At 36.4% G+C, this 21,852-nt stretch overlaps 1 protein-coding gene across 1 annotated transcript in view; it reads left to right on the plus strand.

Annotated features, from left to right (window-relative positions):
• Positions 1 to 14,630: 14,630 nt before the first annotated feature.
• Positions 14,631 to 21,852, plus strand: part of PCTP (phosphatidylcholine transfer protein) — a 70,005-nt gene continuing 62,783 nt past the window's right edge. Inside the window, exon 1 of the mRNA XM_074261846.1 lies at positions 14,631 to 14,845. Within this exon, the coding sequence (XP_074117947.1) occupies positions 14,708 to 14,845 (138 nt within the window). The 5' untranslated portion in view covers positions 14,631 to 14,707. The remainder of the gene's footprint in view (positions 14,846 to 21,852) is intronic.

Below are 21,852 nucleotides of genomic sequence, written 5' to 3' on the forward strand. Positions count from 1 at the left end.
TATAATAGAGGTTGGGGCATTCTTGTTTTACTATTGTATTTGATGAGAACATGTTTAGTATATGCTCATTGCATACAATGTTTACTTATAGTTTAAGGTAATATTTTTATCATATTAAAAAATTCATCTATATTACACATTGTAGGGATTATTTTTTGTCTTTAGCCCTATCAAGTGTTGTACTTTGTCAATTTTTTTTGTTTTTTTCAGTGAAATAATCCTGTGGTTTTTGTTTTTAATATGATTAAATAATAATGGCTAACATTTATATAACATTTTAAGTTTCTCAAAATACTTCACAAATATTATTTCATTTTTTTCTCTAACAATAACCCTCAAACTTTTTAAATAGGGGGCCAGTTCACTGTCCCTCAGACTGTTGGAGGGCCAGACTATAGTAAAAACAAAAACTCACACTCTGTCTCCGCCCCTCAGCTCATTTGCCATAACCTGGCGGGCCGCATAAACGTCCTCAGCCAGCTGTATCTGGTCCGTGGGCTATAGTTTGAGAACCCCTGCAAGAGATAGATATTATTGCTATATCCATTTTGAAGGTGAGGAAATTGAGATAGAAAGAAATTAAAGGATCACAGAGATATTAAGCATCTGATGGAAAATTTGGACTAAGGTCTTATTCCTTGTACAGTACCTTATTCACTGTACAATCTAAGTGCCTACTTCGTGGATTCTTGCCCCTAAATTTAGACATCTTTATTCATCTTGGGTAAAAATGTAATGTGCTCATAATGAATAATTTCTATAGTCTTTGCCAAGATTTTATTTAAAATTCTTAAACTAGTATTCATTAATGATATTATCCTGTAGTTCTTTTTTTCTTCCTTTATCTTTTTCCTAGTTTAGATATTAGGACACTATTATACACAAAGGGCTTGGTAACCAACACTTTCAATTAATCTACCATTCTTTCAATCTTCTGTGTGACTTGTATCGAAGAGACTTAAGCAATATCTGGGAGTCTTGCTGTATTCTCATTCCAAACTTTATCTCCTCCATGAAGCCTTCCTTGAAATTACTAGCCAACACTCATTTCCCTTCCTGTTTATCAGAGTCTTTTTTGTTTTGCCATTCATTTTATTACACGATTATATCATATAACAATGCTAAGAGGGAAGTAGTACAAAGGATATGTATCCTCCTTTTACAGGAGTCTAAATGGAAGGTCAGATAGGCTAAGTGAGATGCCAAGAGTCATAGAGCTACTAAGAGGCACAATAGAGACTTAAATGAATCCAGTTTTATCTAACTTCTCAGCCAGAGAGCTTTTTAATATAATGTGACATAGATACAGCAATTTACACTTTCAAATTGTTCCATGACATTGATGCACTCTGTTGGCAAAGTTTTAAATTGGTATAAACACTAGAAAAAGAATTGCAATAATTTTTTTTGGTGTAGCCACTTTGAAAAGCAACATGGAGCTATGTTCACAAAGTTACTAATCTGCTTACTTGGTCTAGCCAGAGAATAATGATTTATACTCCAACAAGATAAATGAAAGAAGAAAAGATCCTATATGTATAAAACTATAGTAACTCTTTTCAGAGTAGCCAAAACTCCAAAACTAAAGAGGATACTTTCCTGCTAGAAAATGCCTAAGCAAATATGGCACAGGAATGTAATGGAATAATATTATAAATATAATAATTATAAAAATATTATAAATGATAAAATGGACCATTTCAGAGGAAACTGGGAAAACTAATGTTGAATGAAGTGAACAGAACCTAGAGAACAATTTATATGATAGCAACAAAAGCAACATTGAAAGACTTTAAAATTCTGATCATTGCAATGATAAACTATATTAAAGATAAAACAGAAATGATAGACTTAAAATGCAAAATGAGATGTACATTTTCGGATGTGACTGATGTGGATATTTATTTTGCTGGATTGTGCATATTTCTTATAAAGGCTTTTTTTTTGTTTTCTCTCTAAAACTTGTGAGTTGAATTTTCTTAATATCAGCTCCACAATTTAGAAAGAAAAGAAGACTGTTGCCAGGTATTAAATTCCTTGAGAAAGGAAGTGAGAATGATCCCAGAATTTTAAAAATGATGATGGTTTTCAACAGCAATATGCAGAAGCTGGACATTAACTTATTAAAATAATATATAAAATCATCAGGTTTTATACATTGTAAATTTGGATAGATTAAAACCAGAAATAGAGGGATTTGGTGACTGATGGTAAGAAATTACAAGTTTAAAAATGGGGAGATGTGCATATTCTGCCTCTTTCTCTCTAGCCTCAATATATCAGGTAACTATGAGAGAAAACACATTTAGTGCTATACAGGTTGGCTACACACACCTCATCTTCTTCCTTTTTTATTATTTTATTTTTTATTAAAGCTTTTTATTTACAAAACATATGGATGGGTAATTTTTCAATACTGACCCTTGCAAAATCTTCTGTTCCAAATTTTCCCCTCCTTCCTCCCATCCCCTACCCTAGATGGCAGGTATTCCAATATATGTTAAATCCAATATATCTATACATATCCATACATTATCTTGCTGCACAAGACAAATCGGATCTAGAAAGAAAAAAAAACCGAGAAGGAAAACAAAACTGCAAGCAAACAACAACAGAAAGAGTGAAAATGCTATGTTGTGGTTCACACTCAGTTCCCAGAGTCCTCTCTCTGGGTGTAGATGGCTCTCCATTACAATTGGAACTGGTCTGAATCAATTCATTGTTGAAGACAGGCATGTCCATCAGAATTGATCGTCGTATAGTATTGTTGTTGCTGTGTACAATGATCTCCTGGTTCTGCTCGTTTCACCTAACATCAGTTCATGTGAGTCTCTCCAGGCCTCTCTGAAATCATCCTGTTGGTCATTTATTACCGAACAATAATATTCCATAACATTCATATACCACAATTTATTCAGCCATTCTCCAATTGACGGGCATCCACTCAGTTTCCAGTTTCTGGCCACTACAAAGAGGGCTGCCACAAACATTCTTGCACATACAGATCCTTTTCCCTCCTTTAAAATCTGCTTTAAAAAGCAGTAACACTGCTGGGTCAAAGGATATGCAGAGTTTGATAACTTTTTGAACATAGCTCCAAATTGTTCTCCAGAATGGCTGGATTTGCTCACAGTTCCACCAACAATGTATTAGTGTCCCAGTTTTCAAACAGCCCCTCCAACACTCATCATTATCTTTTCCTGTCATTTTAGCCAATCTGAGAGAACACACCTTATCTTTTTCATAGAACCACATATTAATCAAGGCCAGAATATGGCCCGAGAAGAAGTCAACCTATTTTGCAGGGCTGTCATTGTGAGGATCCAATGAGATAAATATAAAATTCTTTGTCATATTAAAGTGTTAAATAACTTTTGGCTATTAACATCATTGGGATTTTCCATATTTCTGACACCAATGATAACACTGAGCAAATATTTAGTGATTTAAGACTTACTCTCTACTGGAATCCTCTTTTGATTCCTCATTACTGAGTAGGGGCTTCTCTAGGGTCATGGCCTGCAGAGCATAAACTATGACAGATCCATATATGTGTCCTTCACCTCAGTTTCAGCATGACTAAGTTTAGATAAATTCCTCACCACATTGTCAGAGTATTAGTATTTTTTCAGTCATGGCAACTCTTGAAGATCATTAAAAGAGGTTGTGAACTCTACTGGGGGAGGAAGACCATGAAATGATAGCTACTTAAGGTATCTGGAATTTACACAGCTCCATAAATCCTGGCTAGAAAGACATGATACTAATGATATTTGGCCAGGAAACTGGGGAAATTCTTTTATGGGGGAGTGCAATAGCCCTGAGTTATGTTCATTCAAGACACACAGGGCATATTTCACATTCATGAGAAAGCTACTTAGGAATTCTGGCCTTTACCCCAGTCTTCTAATATGACTCAAGGCTACTACCATTTTATGCTTATTAAAATGAAAGGGCAAGTTGCTCTAGGCCAGGTATCACAACCAGAGTGTAACCCAAGCCCCCCCCTGCTCTGAATTCCCATCCCATGAGACTCTTGGTTACTGAAGCGGAAGAGGTTGGGTAATATAATACCGTTTAGCGCATCATTGGAATTCCCTGACTGGAAATGGATGGCTCTTATTTGTCACTCTCTTCCAGGAATGAAACAAAGTTGCAATTCAATCTTTTGGTCTCCTGTTTTATATATAGTCAACTTACCACAAAATATGCTTTGGAACATGGAGAGTCATTAATGTATCCTTTCCTGGCTTTGAGGTTTCATAACCAATACTCTTGTTTCACCCTATGATGAATATTTAATACTTTCTAAGATAGTACCAGTGATTCTCAATTAGCATAGTTCTTCAATAGTGTGGATATTCTTTGAATTTAATATGCAATCAAGGGATTATTTTTCTTTGCCTAAATCAAAAGAGGGGGCTGAACAATGTCACTACTTCTAATTCTTATAATCTTAAGATTTCAATGTATTTCTGCCTTATTTCTAAGAGTGCTAAGTGTTATCTAACAGAGAGAAATAGGAATCACTTTGAAGTCAGTGGACCTTGCTTCAGATCCTAGCTCTATCACCTATGATCAGTGTGAACACAGCTATGCTACTTAAGCTTTGGAGACCTTAATTTCCTCATTTGTAAAATGAGATTTGGCTAACTGATCTCAAAAAATAGAGACTTATGGTCCAACAATATTCCATGACATTCACAAACCATCATTTGTTCAGCTATTTTTTATATTTTTTGACATGCTTTGTTTCCAGGTTTTTCTTTTTCTTTTTTTTTGTCCTTAATCTTAATAAATGAATAAAATCAATATTTTTGGAATAAAATCTACTCTTTAAACCTAATATAGACAACATTTGAAAATATGACAGCTCTTCTTTTTTTCTACTGAGAATACAATAGGTGTTTTAGATAAGAGTACTTGGACTTGTAGTTTGGAAGACTTGAGTTCATAATCTTGCCTCAGACACTTACTAGTGTTATATGGGAATCTGGATAAATTAGTTAACCTATGTCTGTTTTGGTTGCCTCATCCATAAAATGGAGTTAATGATATCTGTCTTCACAAAGCTATTGTGAGAATTAAATGGGAAAATATTTGTAAATTGTTTCCCAAACTATAACACACTGTACAAGTTCCAGATATTAACATTTTTTTTCAGTCAAGCCACCTATGGTTTAGAAGATTTAAATTAGACAGACTATTTTAAATAATTCAGTTATTCATATTGGACTTTAAAAACATTATCTAATAAGTTTTCTATACTTGTCCCCATTTGGTGATCTCATGTTTCTGGTTGACAGTTCCCATAAAACGTTTTACTAAATTAAAAAAAAAAGCCAGAGGGATGGAGAAAATGACATTGGGTCCAAACCCCACAGGGAATGGTAGGATTTAGTAGAAAGGAAGGAACTGAGGCTGAAAGCAACTATCTCCATGCCAGGCCCTCCTCTGTCCTCCACTGCTTTACTGGTAATGACAACAAATAGAATCCCATACAACTTAGCCAATGAGAGAATAGGAGTGGAAGATGGTTCCAAAACAGAATTAACAGTAGAAAATCAGTGCCTTTGAGTGGTAAAGAAGAGGGAAAATTTACTTGTTCCTATTGGTAGTGACTGACAAGGACACAGAGACTAGATACCTGCATTGTTTTGAGGGACATAGTATTTGGGGTGTATCTGTATATGACACATGAAGTCATGCAAGATATATTTCCATATTAATCATGGGCTTTATACTTTCTTTTACCAATCTATTCTAAGGGGTTCTTATTTCACAATTGCAATTAACTTTAACTTTTTTTTATTCAATTTTGAACTTAAATAAAAAGAAACAAAAACAGCATGCATGCAATACAACATAAAAAGAGGATTCCATATAAAACCATGAATTTCGATTTCACATTGTTTACTTAAAAAAACCTATGTAATAAATTCTATACATAGTTTTCAAAGTAACCCTGATTTTTTGTTCTTCCTTCTAAGTTTTTATGTTGTTTTAATATATAAGGAAAGAGCCTGGATGATTGTGATTGGATTGGTATAGAGAACTACCCTTTACAAGTGCAAGCCAGAATCTTCTCAACCCACTTCAAACCTCTTATAGACCTCCATTTCCCTTTTCATTGGAGGATGTTGGCTCCCACTTTTCTAATAGAGAGACAAAGACAGAGACAGATAAACACAAAGACACGGACACAGAGACAGAGAAAGAGAGAAGAAAAGAAGAAAAAAAAACAAGAAAAAAGAAGACAAAAAGAAGAAAAAAGAAAAGAAGAAGAAGAAAAAAATGAAAAAAGAAGAAGAAAAAGAAGAAAGAGAAGAAGGAGAAAAAGAAGGAGAAGAGGAAAAAAAGAAGAAAAAGAAGAGGAAGGAGAAAAAGAAGAAGAAAAATAAGAGGAAAATGAAGAAGAAAAAAGATGAAAAAGAAGAAAAAAGAAGAAGAAGAAAAAGAAGAGGAAAATGAAGAAGAAGAAAAAAGAAGAGGCAGTGGGGGAAGAAGAGGGAGGAAGGAAGGATAGAAAAGAGAGAAGGGGAGAGGGGGAAGAAGGAGAGGGGAAAGAGAAGGGGGAGGAGGAGGGGGGGAGAAGAGATAGAGGAAGGGAAGAAGAAATAGCATTGTGGTACTCTCTATCAATTGCATATTCTATATGTGATAAATCCTTTCAATCATTCCCTTCAGTTCCCTACTTCTTTGCTATATCACCTAATGAAGAGGAAAACAATTAAATAGGCTTTGCTCTCCAGTGGCTTCTATTCCTTTAGATAAGACCTGTGTTTATCTAAACAAGATTCATACAAAATAAGTAGGAGATATTTTTGAAGGATGTGACAAGACTTCATGAAAAAGTTGGTCCTTAAAATTGAATTTTTAGAAAACTGGGGATTCTAAGAATTAGAGGTGAGAAAAGAGTGAATTCCTGGCATGGGGATTAACTAGTCCAAATGCAAAGTGATGTGAGATGAATTACAAAATGGGACAAAATGGAATAGTCTTGTTAAACCACAGATTATATGAAATGGAGGAATATATAATAATGCTATTTGATTCAGTAAACATATTACCAGTCTCTTGTTAAATTCTGGGGACACAAATAAGAAAAAGAAAGACAGTCTCTGCCCTCAAGAAGCTTAAAGTCTAATAAAGGAAGTCAATATACCAAGGAAGCTGAAAAGCAGTTGGGGTGGTAAAAAGGGCTATCAGAGAGCACATGACCCAGAAGCACAATGTTCTGTAGAGTCAAAACTAAACAGGACTACTTCCAGAGTTACCTGGAAAGTTTTGTTGTTCAGTCATTTTTCACTCATGTCCAGCTCTAATTTGGAGTTTCCTTTGCAAAGATACTGGTGTGTTCTGTCAGATTGGCTAAGATGACAGGAACAAATAATGACAAATGTTGGAGGGGATGTGGGGAAACTGGGACACTAATACATTGCTGGTGGAGTTGTGAAAGAATCCAGCCATTCTGGAGAGCAATCTGGAATTATGCCCAAAAAGTTATCAAACTGTGCATACCCTTTGACCCAGCAGCGCTACTACTGGGATTATATCCCAAAGAAATACTAAAGAGCAGAAAGAGACATATATGTGCCAAAATGTTTGTGGCAGCTCTTTTTGTTGTAGCTAGAAACTGGAAGATGAATGGATGTCCATCAGTTGGAGAATGGTTGGGTAAATTGTGGTATATGAAGGTTATGGAATATTATTGCTCGGTAAGAAATGACCAGCAGGAGGAATATAGAGAGGCCTGGAGAGACTTAAATCAACTGATGCTGAGTGAAATGAGCAGAACCAGAAGATCACTGTACACTTCAACAACAATGCTGTATGAGGATGTATTCTGATGGAAGTGGAAATCTTCAACATAAAGAAGATCCAACTCACTTCCAGTTGATCAATGATGGACAGAGGTAGCTGCACCCAGAGAAGAAATACTGGGAGGGGAATGAAAATTGTTAGCACTAATATCTGTATGCCCAGGTTGCATGTACCTTCGGATTCTAATGTTTATTGTGCAACAAGAAAGTGATATTCGCACACATGTATTGTACCTAGACTATATTGTAACACATGTAAAATGTATGGTATTGCCTGTCGTCGGGGGGAGGGAATAGAGGGAGGGGGGGTAAATTGGAAAAATGAATACAAGGGATAATATTATAAAATATATATATATATATAAAATAAAAAAAAAAAAGATACTGGTGTGTTTTAACATTTCCTTTTTCAGCTCATTTAAAAAAATGAGGAAACTGAGGCAAACAGAATTAAATGACTTGTCTAGGGACAAGAAACTAGTAAGAGGCTGAATTTGATGAATCTTCCTGACTCCAGACTGGTATTATACCCATTATGTCACCTAGCTCAAATTTATGAGTCCTTTATAAAGGAAGGTTTGGGGAGGGGTTTTCCCTCTGATCAGAGGAGAGAGGCAACTGAGGAAATTAAGGTTTTGAGTATTAAAAACTGAATATACATATGAAATTTCAGTGATCAGCTTATCCTGAAAGAGGCAAGATGTTCCTAAGAGAGAAAACTAAGCAGCAAGGCTCATTCAAATTAAGGGTTTACACTAGAAAGGTAAATTGGAGAGAGGTAAATATGCCACTGAATGGGTGGCAATTCAGAGATTCTGTAAGCTATTATCTGACTCAATCAAGAAGCAGATAGTAAGAAGAACAACTGACAGGCAGCTTTATTGCATTTGTGTCCATAAAGTATAATAAATATTAAAAAAACTCAGGTGTATTTTATGGATCCTATAAGAAGAATTTATGGGAGGGTCAGATAGGATAAGAAGGTAATGTAAGTCACAATCTGTACAGGTAGATTATATAATAAATCAAAAAAAAGTATAAAATATAATCATTAACCACTCTTTCCTTAAAGATTCTAAAATATGGGGTCATGAAATTACCTTTAAAACATTTTAGATTTGAAAATGAAAATATGATGTCCTTTGAAAAATGTTATTATAAAAGCTGTGATCTCATAAATGGATACATTTCCTCCAATGGTATATCTTATAACTCACAAATATCTGTTCATCCTGGGGCACTACTGTCCATGTTTTTATATATTTATCAGAATGCCTCACCCAATGTGCCAATCAATCAATGGATATTTATTAAGTGCCTACTGTATACCAGGTACAATGCTAAATGCTATAGATATAGAAAAGGGCCAAAGAAAGTCCCTACTCTCAAGGAATTTACAATGTCACTGGATCAAAGACTACAGTGTGTTGGTGAATAAAGTATAAGAATAATGAAAGATAGAATGGGCTAGTTTAGGAATGCCTTTGAATACATCTTGTATTTGTTCCTGAAGGTAATAGGAAGACACTGGAGTTTATTGAATGACAGAGGTGGAAGTGGGGTAGTAACATGATAAAATCTGAGTATTAGGAAAATCACTTTAGTAACTGAATGGAAGTTGGATTGGAGTGGAGAGCCTTGAAGCAAGCAGACCCACCTGCAGATTTTTGCAAAAATCAAGGCAATAGGTGAAGAGGACTTGCACTAGAATGATGTCAGTGCCAGAGGAGAGCTTGGATATGGTAGGGCCGAGAGATAATGAGAGACCTAGGATGATTCCTAGGTTGCAAGCCTGAGATATTGGGAAGATGCGGCTGCTTCCTAAGTATAAGGGAAGGGATTGGGGAGAAAAAAGAAGGCACTGAATTCTGCTTTGGACAGTTTAAAATATCTACTGAACATTCAGTTTACAATACCTGAAAGACAGTTAGAGATGTGAGATTGGAGGTCAGAAAAAGACTGGGGCAGGCAAAGCAGACTTGAAAATTATCAACATAGAAATGGTAATTAAATCCATAGGAGCAGATTGAATGAAGTAGTAAAGAGGGAGAAAAAAAGATAACCCAGGATAGAACCCTGAGAGACATCTAAAGTTAGAGAATTTGGAAGAGGATCCAGCAAAAGAGACAGAGAAAAAGCTGTTGATAGAAAGAAAATCAAGAAAGAATGATTTCTCAAAAACCTTGAAAGAGAGAATCAAGGAGGAGAGAGAGAGCTATGAATAATGTAGAGGCTATGGAGAGGTCAAGAAGAAAGAATTAAGAAAAGGTCAGTGGATTTGGCAACTAAGAGTTCATTAGTAACTTCGAAGAAAGAATTTCAATGGAATAATGAAGTTAGAAGTCAGCTTATAAGGGGTTAAGAAGAGCAAGAAGAAATCTATTGGAGGCATCTATTGCAGATAGCCTTTATCTACAAAGCACTGAAGAGAAAGATTAAGTAAAGGTTTTTCAAGATAGGGAAGCAGCCATGGACATGTTTGTTAGCTGTAAGAAATGAGCCAGTAGATAGGGAAAGATGACAGAGGGGACAAATTATTGGACGAGATGGTGATAGAATGGGATGACTTGAACAAGTAGAGGGGTTAACCTTAATGTGGAGTAGGCCATTTCATCCCACACTTCATGTGAGAAAGTGGCAGAAGAAGACAGGAGATTAAGAAGAGAAGAAAGAGTTCATAGTGAATGGTCTCAATTTTTTTTTTGGTAAAATAAGAGGCAAGGTTCTTAGCTGAGAAAGTGGGAAGTTGGGAGGGAGCAGAGAGAGGAGCTGATAGGACCCTTGAAGACTGTGAAGATAACAATGGAGATTGTGAAGCTATTCATTGATCATTCCTCACTCATCATGTGATCAACCCATGCTTTTTTCTTTCTAATAGGACATTACTTAGATGACTTCCTTCACATGGATTCTCCTTAGTAATTCCTTATTTGTAATGTGTCACAACCTCTTCATGCTCTCATTATCCATTGCAGTTTAGCATATAATCAAACACTCCAAACTAATCTATTTAAAGAAGCCATTGTTGCCAAACAATGGTAAATTGATAGATGGAGGAAATGACAAATTTCTACATCTTAGGCCTCATTGTGAAAGCTATATAAATGGAGTGTAAGTTCTATCATACTGGAGAAACTTTGCACACAGGTCTGTTAAAACACTAATCTTTTTTTTTTTTTTTTTTAAAGGACCAGCCTAGTGAAGAATAGAGAAATCTATCACTGTAAACTCATCACCACTAATCTAACCATTTGGATAACAAATATTTTGACCACAGCAACTCATAAAACAAACAAAAAAAAAAAGTAGAAAATGGCTCTTAAATCTTCTTTCAACCCTTTCTGCTTCTACAGTGATAGTAGTAGAGTGGTGGGAAAATGGGGGCAGAGGGTATGAAGAATCACATGGGTTTAAGATCATCTATAAATATTAACTAAATTATGTATTTGTAGTGTAAATGTGAACATCTTGTCCAATAACCAACAAGTAAGCATGTCATTGGAGGAACAAGTTGCATCACTCTTGACATTCTTGCTCATTAAACCACTAGGTGGTGCTGATACCTACTCAGAGGGAAGCACCTTTGGCTCTGGTGATTTGTTCATATCCCCTGGGGTATATGTGTTAAGAGCCAAGTTATTCAGTGGTTGTCCTTCACCTCCTCCATTCTCTGTGTCATAGCACCACTACTGTGTAAGGAGTTTGTAGATTTTTGTATCTCCCCAATTCAAAACATCTCTGAGCCTTATCCAGTTGCTAAACAAATAGGCTAGCTGGGGGTAGAGTGGATAGAGTGCCAGGACTGTAGTCAGCAAGACATCTTCCTGAGTTCAAATCTGGCCTCAGACTTCACCCTGGGCAAGTTATTTAACCTTGTTTACCTCAGTTTCCTCATCTGTAAAATGTGCTGCAGAAGGAAGTGGCAAACTACTCCATTATTTTTGCAAAGGAAACTCTAAATGGACTTATGAAGAGTAGGGCATGCCTGAAAATGATAATTGAAATGTGTTAGGGACCTGTCAGAACTGGCAATACAAATGCAAACAGAAAGAAAAACAATACTTTCCCACAAAGAGCTTACATTCTAATGAAGGAAGACAAGACAACACATAAAAAGAAGCTGAAAAGTCATGGAGAAGCATTATAGAGAAAGCCCTGGAGTCAGTAGTGAAGCCAGGAGGGGAGTGAAGACTTGGTTGGCTTGGGTTCCTTAAAATGGAAGTTCTGGAAGGAACCAGACAATCAAAAGGAGAGATTGTATAGGATAGAAAGATAGAGTGAGCTTCCAGGTTGAAATGGTTACTGAGATATTGTTAAGAAAGTTTGGGAAACTTACCAATATCCAAAAAAATTCTTTCAGGGCTGTTGTTGCTTAAGGGCTCTCTACAAGGGCCTACAGTTTTTTTTTTTTTTTTGGTTTTTTTTTTTTTTGGTAATCACTGTAAACTAAGATTTAGTTACTCTTTATTTCTTGATGTGTTTAAGTATGGAACAAATTTAAAATTATCTGGTTTTTTTGATCTTTTGCTTTTTATTTTTAATTTTTTAAAAAGGTTCTATGCTCATTTCTTTGATTTATATAAAGCTCTTCATTGAGGAAACCAGGAGTTCTCAGGAAATAACCAGCATGAAACATAGGAATGTAACAATAACTAGGCAGAGAAAGACTCTGCAAATAAGGCAGAACACTCAGACCAAATAATCAGATACTTTTTACTTCTCTTTCTAATTCCTTTATCCTTTTCCTTATTTTGTGGCTCCCTTCTGGCAGCGCTCAGAGATCCTGAGTATTTCCACCTCCCCCAAAGCATGGGCTTTTTGTCATGTAAAATATTTTATAGATACTTTTTCTTATTAAACTACTTTCATTTCCAAATATATTTATCTTTCCTTTGGTACTTAGTGATCTGGGGTTATGGGGTGTTCCTAAGGACCAGGGATTTTGATGTAAGGGCTTGCCAAACCCTTTCTCGGTTGTTCATCCATCCACCTTTGGTGTCCACTTGATTCATCTAAGAAGCTGTAATATGTTCAGTGGCCATACCCTACCTAGTAAACCATCTGTGTAAAAAGGCTAAACTTGAGGGGAATTGATGGTCAACACATCTATTGGTGAGTTATGGAGTTATGTCTACCTCAAGCATGAGAAGACTTTCCCCAGATGAATGGATCGATAACAATTTGTTCCATCTGCCATGAAGGTGGCCAAAGTAAGTGCTATAGAGCACTTAGAGATTGGTCAGACATTGAAGACGCCGAGATCATCCTTAGCACCCCAGGTCATTGCTAATCATCTTAGCAATTGTTCAACCACTAAACTTTGGTGACTGAGGAAGAAAAAATGAGGTTGATGACTTTGTGCAACTCTGCTTCACTTAAATCCAATTCACAATAAGTCGGTATGACCCTGTGATGGCATTAGTCCTTTTCTAAAATGAAGGACAAACAATTTCATGACTTATGCTTTGTAACAATGATTTAATTTTTAAAATATATAAGTGCCATTTGCTTTTACATCAATTATTTCCACATACTCATCTCTCACAATTGAATTCTCCATTTTAACAAAGAAAAAGTTAAGCAATGAAGTGTTCCTATCTGACAATGTATACATATATCTCTTTTAAAAATTCATTTAAGTTTTTGAATGTGTCTCTAACCCCTGCATTAATCACTGCTTCTCTGTATTGAATATTTTGACCCTTAAGAGAAACTTTCATTGGTGATATCTTGACTCATGTTTTCTTCACTATCCCCAACTTCATTCTCTAGCTCCCTCTTCTTTCTGTGCCCACTCTTTTTCTGTCTCATATTTCTTTCTTTTTAAAATTCTTCCCTCTAGTCTTCTTCTTTTCTCTATCTCTCCATTCTTTCCTTCTATCCATAGAGCATAGAACATTAGATCTAGAATCAGAAAGACCTGTGTTCAAATATAGCCTCAAACACTAGCTAAGTATCACTAAGCAACTCAGTCTCTGACCTCAGTTTCCTCATCTGCTAAATGGACATGATTATAATACTTACCTTCAAGGGCATTGTGAGGATAAAATGAGATAATATTTGTAAGATGATTTGCAAACCTTAAAGGACTTTATAAATGCTTATTGTTATTATTGTTGTTGTGTTGTTATTTCCATCATTATTATTACTCCTCCCTCCAGGTAATTTCCTTTTCCTCTGTCCCACTCCCTTTTATTCCAGGCCCTTCTTCCTCATTTTCTTTAACCTTCTTCCTGGCCAGCCCCCCCAGGTCCCTTTTCAGGTTCTCCCCCTTTCACTCATTTCTGCTCTTCCCTTCTCAGCCCCGCCCCATATATTTCTTTCTCTTTCGGCTTTAATTCTTCCCTCTAGTCTTCTCCTTTTCTCTTCCTCTCTATTCTTTCTTCCTATTCATAGAGCATAGAGCATTAGATCTAGAATCAGGAAGACCTGAGTTCAAAGATAGCCTCAAACACTAGCTGAGTGTGACTAAGTAACTCAGTCTCTGACCTCAGTTTCCTCATCTGACAAATAGACAATTATAATGCTTACCTCCAAAGGGATTGTGAAGATAAAATGAGATAATATTTGTAAGATGCTTTGCAAATCTTAAAGGACTTTATAAATACTTATTGTTATTGTTGTTATTATCATTATTACCTCTCCCTCCAAATAATTTCCTTTTCCTCTCTCCCACTCCATTTTATCCCAGGCCCTTCTTCCTCATTTTCTTTAACTCTCCTCCCGGTCGGTCCCTCCCAGTCTCCTTTCCTGGTCCTCCCCCTTTCACTCATCTCTGCTCTCCCCTTTTCAGCCCCGCCCCTCAGCATCTCAGGCTCACTCCCGCTCAGGCTATCTCCCTTGTGCTTCCCTCCCACCTGGGGCCTTAGTTGCACACTGACAGGATGGAAAAGAAGGACGGCTTCTCGGAGCAGGAATTCCGGCAGGCCTGCGCTGAGCTGGAGGCCCCTACTCCGGCAGGCAAAGTCTGGGAGTCTTTGGTGGAATCAGAGGGCTTCCATATCTACCGACTGCTAGACGAGGTAGGGGTCGGGGCGGGGTGAGTTTAAGACCCTAACAGTGGACCGGGTAGGAAAGTGGAGGGCGGGCGCTGATTGGTCAGCTGCTACCCTGAGTGGGGTTGGCTTCACCCAAGCAATGTGTGTTGTACAAACTTGATAAAGGACCCACAGGAACTGACTGTGCAGGGAGATATGTCATATATATATATACATATATATATATAAAATGTAAGAGAAAGAGGTCGAGTCAGACTACTCTATGACTCTACGGGGGGAGGAAGGGAGGACGGAGAGAAACGCAGTGACTGAATATAAAAGGGGACATTTTGAATCAGAGGAATCTGGCTTCTGGCACTTTCTACTTACGGGACCAAGAGCAAGACACTTAATCTTTCAGGGACTTAGAAGATTTTCTTCTATAAGTGATAACCTCTGAAATCCTAAATTGGTTCTGGAGCTATGATACTAATGTGATCTTATACTTAAGTATGCATAATTCATCATCGTTATCATCTTATGATTAATTAAGAAAGACATTACATCCAAACCAAAGTGTTGTTATTCTCTGCCACTCTGTAAATTGTAAAAGATAGACAGGTGATATCTCTTAGCCCTCTTAGCCCTCACTATTCTGTTATAATAGACTGAACGTTATATAATGGAGTCAAGTTATTTGAGTTTGTAGTGACAAAAATCCAAGCACTAAATATTATTGTTGTTTGTCCTTTGTTCTCAAAGAGGACCATGGCATCAGGGAGGTAATACCATAACATGTAAGTGAATTGGATTTAAGTTAGGAAACCTGTTAACTGAGGAATGGCTAAATCTGTTATGATCTGTGGATGTGATAGAATATCATTGTGCTATAGGAAAGGAAGAAATAAGTGATGTCAAAAAAACATGAAATGACATGTATGAACTGATGCAGAGTGAAGTAACCAGAACTATAAGAACAATTTATATGATAATATTAATAATAAAAATGAACAATTTTGGAGACTTTTTAATAAATTGATAAAAAATGAAATTAACAGAACCAGAAGGACAATTTATGTCAACACTGTAAAGACAAATAACTTTGAAATCTGCAAGAACTATGACTAACAAAATGAAATGACCATGATTTCAAAAGATTGATAATAAAACATACTGTCTAGCTGATAGAGAGGTGCTAGAATTAGGATGCAGAATGAAACACAAATTTATATGCATATATATAATGTACATCTATATGTATAATATATTTTAATATATCTATAACATATATTTGTATAAATAATATATGTATAATTTATTTGTATTAATACATTCATTGGGGAAATTTGTTTTGCTTCATTATGAAAATTTTCCTCAGTGGAGTAGAAGATGGGAAAGATGAACAATTAATTAATAATTATACATAACAATAATTAATTAATTAGATAGGTTTCTGTTCACTAAAAAGTTAAGAAGTAATGGGGGGAGTGTTGCTACAGATGTAAAAAGTTGCATGAGCTTACTAAATTATTAATTTTACTTAATTGTTTTGCTTGGTTGAAGAGACCTCTCATAGAATAGGGATAATTTGTGACTGTTTATAATGTAATATAAATTATATATGTAAAATACATAATGTAAATTATAATGTAATGTAAAATTGAAATATATCAATAAATTTTTTAAAAAGATATTCAAATCCTGACACTAGTTCTGTGACTATGGGCCTTAGTTACTACATCTGTAAAATAAGAGGCAATAATGGTTGCTCTACTTTCCTCACAGGATAGTTTTAGGAAAAGTGCAAAATAAATGATTACAGATCTAAGGCACCTTGTTGAGTAACAGCAAAATGCATTGCCTATTATTTGTTTTATTCATAAAATTAGTTTTACCTGAAAATTTAGTTATTCATATGATAAGTATGAATTTGGTGATAGGTGCTTTTAATTTTTAACAGAAGAGCTTTTAGCTTCTGAATTTTAAACAATCTAACTTCTCTTTATTTTTGCCAGTTGATGAGAACCAGACAATAGCTTTAGAACAAAAGATGCCATTAACATTATAAAAAAAAGAATGTTATTGGTAAGGGAGTTTTTTCTTAGTTCTTTTCTATGCTTAAGCAGATTCAGAATATGCCAGTTTAATCAGAGAAGAAACATGAGAAAAAAGAACTCCATTTCTCCCAGCTGAGCCAAATAAACAAAAACAAGTCAGAAATGAAAAACCAAATGAACCAGAAATTATCAAATTTCTATTAAAAACATGCATACACATTATACACAAACACATATATATATACATACATGTGCTTACATACACATATGCATATGTTTATAAGTATATATACATATATATGTTTGTATAAATGTGTGAATGTGTGTGTGTGTATACGAAGTGACATCAGTTCAATTCCCAGCTCTGTCACTTGCTACCTGTGTGATGTTGGGCAAATGACTTCATCCCTCCAGGTCTTTGTTTCCTTAGTTATGAAATGACAGTGCTCCCTCAATATAGATAAACTCCATACATTTTCTTTGAGACTTATGCTATTCTTGTAATGCTTACAACTATGTATGATAAGATCTTACACTAGCTTACATTAGCTAGATGAGACCTGTTTTAGAGCAAAATTTGTCTGGGGCCATATCTTGCCTACTACAGTGTAAGAGTGCATGAATACTGTTGATTCATGTTGAGCTTGTAGTCTGTTAAACCTGTCAGATCCTTTTCAGCTAATTGCTGTATACCATCTCCATCTTGTACTTGTAAAATTCATTTTTTTTAAACCTGAGAGTAAGACTAGATTTTCACCTGTTAAAGTTCACCATAATAGATTTTTACCAATGCTCTGGTGGCCTATTTCAGATGCTTTTGGATCCTGACTCTCATCTGGTGTATTAGATATCCCACTTAGCTTTGTGTTATCTCTACTTTGGTGCTGTCATTAACATGCTAAACATCCCTACGCCAGTTTAGTTTGGCTAGAAAAGTAAAGTGTGTAATATGAGAATAATGTGATAAGACTGCATTACACCCTCTTATAAGTTCCTAGTGTCATAGATAACTTTGCTTTTGGAATATAATTTTTGGCTTGCAGAATACATTATTATTTAAGAATCTATAATGAAATGAAAAATAAATAATGTTTTACAACTTTGGGGGACATAGACAGAGTGGCAATAATATAAATGGAAAGAACATTCACCATTAACCTAAATTTTAAAAAAAGTATGTTGTAAAATCATAAAGAAGCAACCTTGTCTTGATCAGAGTAGATCAGAGAAGACCCAACTTCCCATTCATTTTCAGAAGTAATATGGAACATTGAATATAATTTCATTTTTTCTAAAGTATTTATTTTTGTTGATTTTTACCTCTTCTTACACTTTTTCTTTAAAATCCTTTACTGTAATAAATTTATAAAAGTCTTTGCTCCCCAGGAGAGTGGGAAGATGGCACCTACAGGGAGATTGAGGAAATCAATTAAAATCATTTTTCAAAAGAAATCTTCTTTCAAATAAAATTTGTTGCTCTGTTGTGTTTGACTTCATGACCCAGTTTGGGATTTTCTTAGCAAAGATACTGTTTTACCTTGCCATTTCCTTCTTTATCTCATTTTACAGATGAGGAAACTGAGGCAACTAGGGTCATACACCTAGTAAGTGTCTCAGGCCAGGTTTGAACTTAGGTCTTCCTGATTATATATCCAGGATTTCATCTACTGGGCCACTAGTAGCCCCTTCAAATAAAATACTATCACTTATAGTCAGCCATATCTTCCTAATAAAATGTGACTAGATCATCTTCATTCTCTATAGTCTACCTCTTTTTGAGGAATAGAAATTATGGTGGAATGAATAATTATATTGGCCACCAGACTCCATGTATTCTAGTTTAAAGGAACAAATTACTTCACTTCTCTGATCTCTTCTTATTCTGTTAGTAAATTGAGGAATTGGGCCACCTGATTGATGACTTATGGTCTCTTCTAGACATAATAGTTTCTGAATCTCTGTGTGCCCTTGCATGATACCTGAGGCAGTTTTTAGTAATATTCTCTGGTTTTCTACTTATTAGGCTGTCTTATTCAAAAACTTTCTTTGATGACCTCAATTGCCTCTCAGGTAGAGACAAAATCCTCAGCTAGGAACTTAAAAGTTCTCTAGAGAAAGGCTTACTTTTGTGAACATAGTCTTCCTTGTATAATGTAAACTCCTTGTTGGCTAAGACTGTTTGGAGTAAACTGCATCATTTGTTTGTATGTTTTATCTTTGTATCCTCAGTGCCAGTGAAGTATAGGGGATAAAGAGCTGACCTTGAAGCTGGGAAGGGGGGAGGATGGAACCTTGGTTCAAGGCCCATCTTTAAAAAATATCAGCTGTAGATGGCGGAGAAGAAACACACGACTCAGTGAACGTCCTCACTCCCTCACAACCAATTAGATAAATTAAGTCTCAGAATTAGCTCAGGACTGATGGATACCACAGGGACTGGAAGCACGACTTACCAGCTGAAGAGAATCTGGAGTTTCGACAGGAAAGGTCAGTTCTCAGGGGAGGAATAAGAAAGACCAGCACAGACGGTGGGGTAGGGGCACACTGCGCCCATTGCGCTGGGAGGGGCTCTGGGATCGGAGAAGCCACTGAGGTAAAGGAATCTGGCACAGGCTGTTAGCTCTTCTCTGCTAATTATTTAGCAGTTCAGAAGAGAAAGCCAAAATATTTTAAAACTCAGATTAGATTTCCCCCCCACCCCCCCACCCTGGGGGTGACTCCGCAGACTCGGCACCAGGGGGTGTGGCCTCAGCTACCTCCTGAGAACAGTTAAGAGACTGACAAGTGGGTGGATACGGCCCAAGGCAACACACACTGCCTAGCTTAGCTGGAGGGAGTGGAACTCAGCTCCAGGAAGTCCCAGAGAAGCGGAACCTTTGAACTAGGGACCGCGGTTTCTGGCAGACACTTCCAGTTTGAGCGCAGGGGCTTCTCACGTCACCTGCTGCAGACACCCACTCCCCACCCGGACACATAGGCTGAGCTTCTTGCTGTCTTCACTATTCTACGCCCTCAAAGCACAGCAGTGCTAATCACCTCTGAGGCACTCCCAGGGAGGGGGTGGGGAACTCTCTCCCAGAGCTCTCTCTTAGCGCGGGCGCAGGAGCCGCTGCATCCATCCGGTCTGGGAGGAAGCTGGTAAAGAAGTAAATAATTTCCTACCCCAGGGACAGACCCCAAAACATTTTTTAAGTATGAGCAAAAAAGCTAGAAAAACTATAGATTCCTTCTATACAGAGAAAGAGCGGGTATCCAACCCCGAGGAAGTTAACAGCAAAGATTCAGAAGATAACAACCTAAAGGGGAACGATTCCTGCCCCCCATCACATAACTCTCTCCTAGAAGAAGCTCTTAAGAAATTGAGGGAGATCGAAGAAAAATGGGGCAAGGAAAGGGAAGTTATGATAGAGAATAACAACGTCCTGAAATTGGAGTTGGAAAAAATAAAGAATTCACAGGAGATGCAGGGAAACAAAATTAGTGAATTAGAAAAGGTTAAAAAAACACAGGAAAGTAGGATTTCTGAATTGGAAAAGATAAAAAAGTCTCAAGAAAATAGAATTTCTGAATTGGAAAAAGAAAATAATTCTCAAAAAAAAAATTAGGGAAATGGAAAAAAATTCAATAGAGCAAAACAATTCATTTAAAAACGAAATTGGGCATTTACAAAAAGAACTAAAAACTGTGAAAGAAGAAAATAACTCCTTAAAAGTCAGGATGGAACAAATAGAAATGAATGATTCACAGAGAACCCAAGAATCAGTCAAACAAAACAAAAAAAATGAGAAGCTGGAGAACAACGTCAAATACTTACTGGGAAAATCTATAGACCTGGAAAATAGATCTAGGAGAGATAATCTGCGGATTATTGGACTTCCAGAAAACTATGACCAAAAAAAGAGCCTAGATTCTATTTTACAGGAAATTATCAAAGAGAACTGTCCAGAGATAATAGAAACAGAAGGGAAAGTAGATGTGGAAAGAATTCATCGAAGTCCTTCTGAAATAGACCCTAAAAAAAGAACACCACGGAATATTGTGGCTAAGCTGCAGAATTACCACACAAAGGAGAAAATCCTGCAAGCAGCTAGAAAAAAACAATTTAAATACCAAGGTGCCACAATAAGGGTCACCCAAGATCTGGCTGCCTCCACATTAAAAGATAGAAGGGCCTGGAACCTGATATTCCGTAAGGCAAAAGATCAAGGACTGCAACCAAGAATGAACTACCCAGCTAAGTTTAGCATCTTTTTCCACGGAAGAAGATGGTCATTCAATGAAACAGAGGAATTCTATATGTTTCTAAGAAAAAAACCAGACTTAAACAAAAAATTTGATCTACATCCACAAGACTGAAGAGAAACAGAAAAAGGTACACAGAACCCTTGAGAACTGTAACTCTGTTGTGGGTATATAAAAAATACTCAAGGATAATTTGATTTTACTGATATAAAAGAAAAAAAGGGGGGTGTAGTAAAGGGAAGGAGGTCGGTTCAGAAAAAGGGGAAGAAGTGATAAAAAGAGGGAAACTACATCCCAGGAAGAGACATAGAAAATACACCATATCTGAGGGAACTTAGTGAGGGGGAGAATCATTGTGTGAATCTTACTCTCATCAGAAGAGGCTCAAAGAGTAAATAATTAACATATTTGTTTTTCAGAGAATTTTCTCTCACCTCATTAAAAGGGGGGAGAGGAAAAGGGAAAAGGAAAAGGGGAATAAGTGAAGGGACTTGGAGGGAGGGGGGAGGGATCCTAAAAAAAAAAAAAAAAAAAAAAAAAAAAAAGAGGGAGGGTTGCGCGTCACAAGGGGGGTCTGTAAATTAAATATCGGGGAGGGGGATCAGGGGGGTCAAGGGAAAAAAGCATAATCTGGGGATAATACGATGGCAGGAAATACAGAATTAGTAATTTTAACTGTAAATGTAAATGGGATGAACGATCCCATCAAACGGAGACGGATAGTAGATTGGATCAAAAAGCAGAACCCTACAA

This window comes from Sminthopsis crassicaudata, chromosome 4, assembly GCF_048593235.1.
Source record: "Sminthopsis crassicaudata isolate SCR6 chromosome 4, ASM4859323v1, whole genome shotgun sequence".
Taxonomy (NCBI): Eukaryota; Metazoa; Chordata; class Mammalia; order Dasyuromorphia; family Dasyuridae; genus Sminthopsis; species Sminthopsis crassicaudata.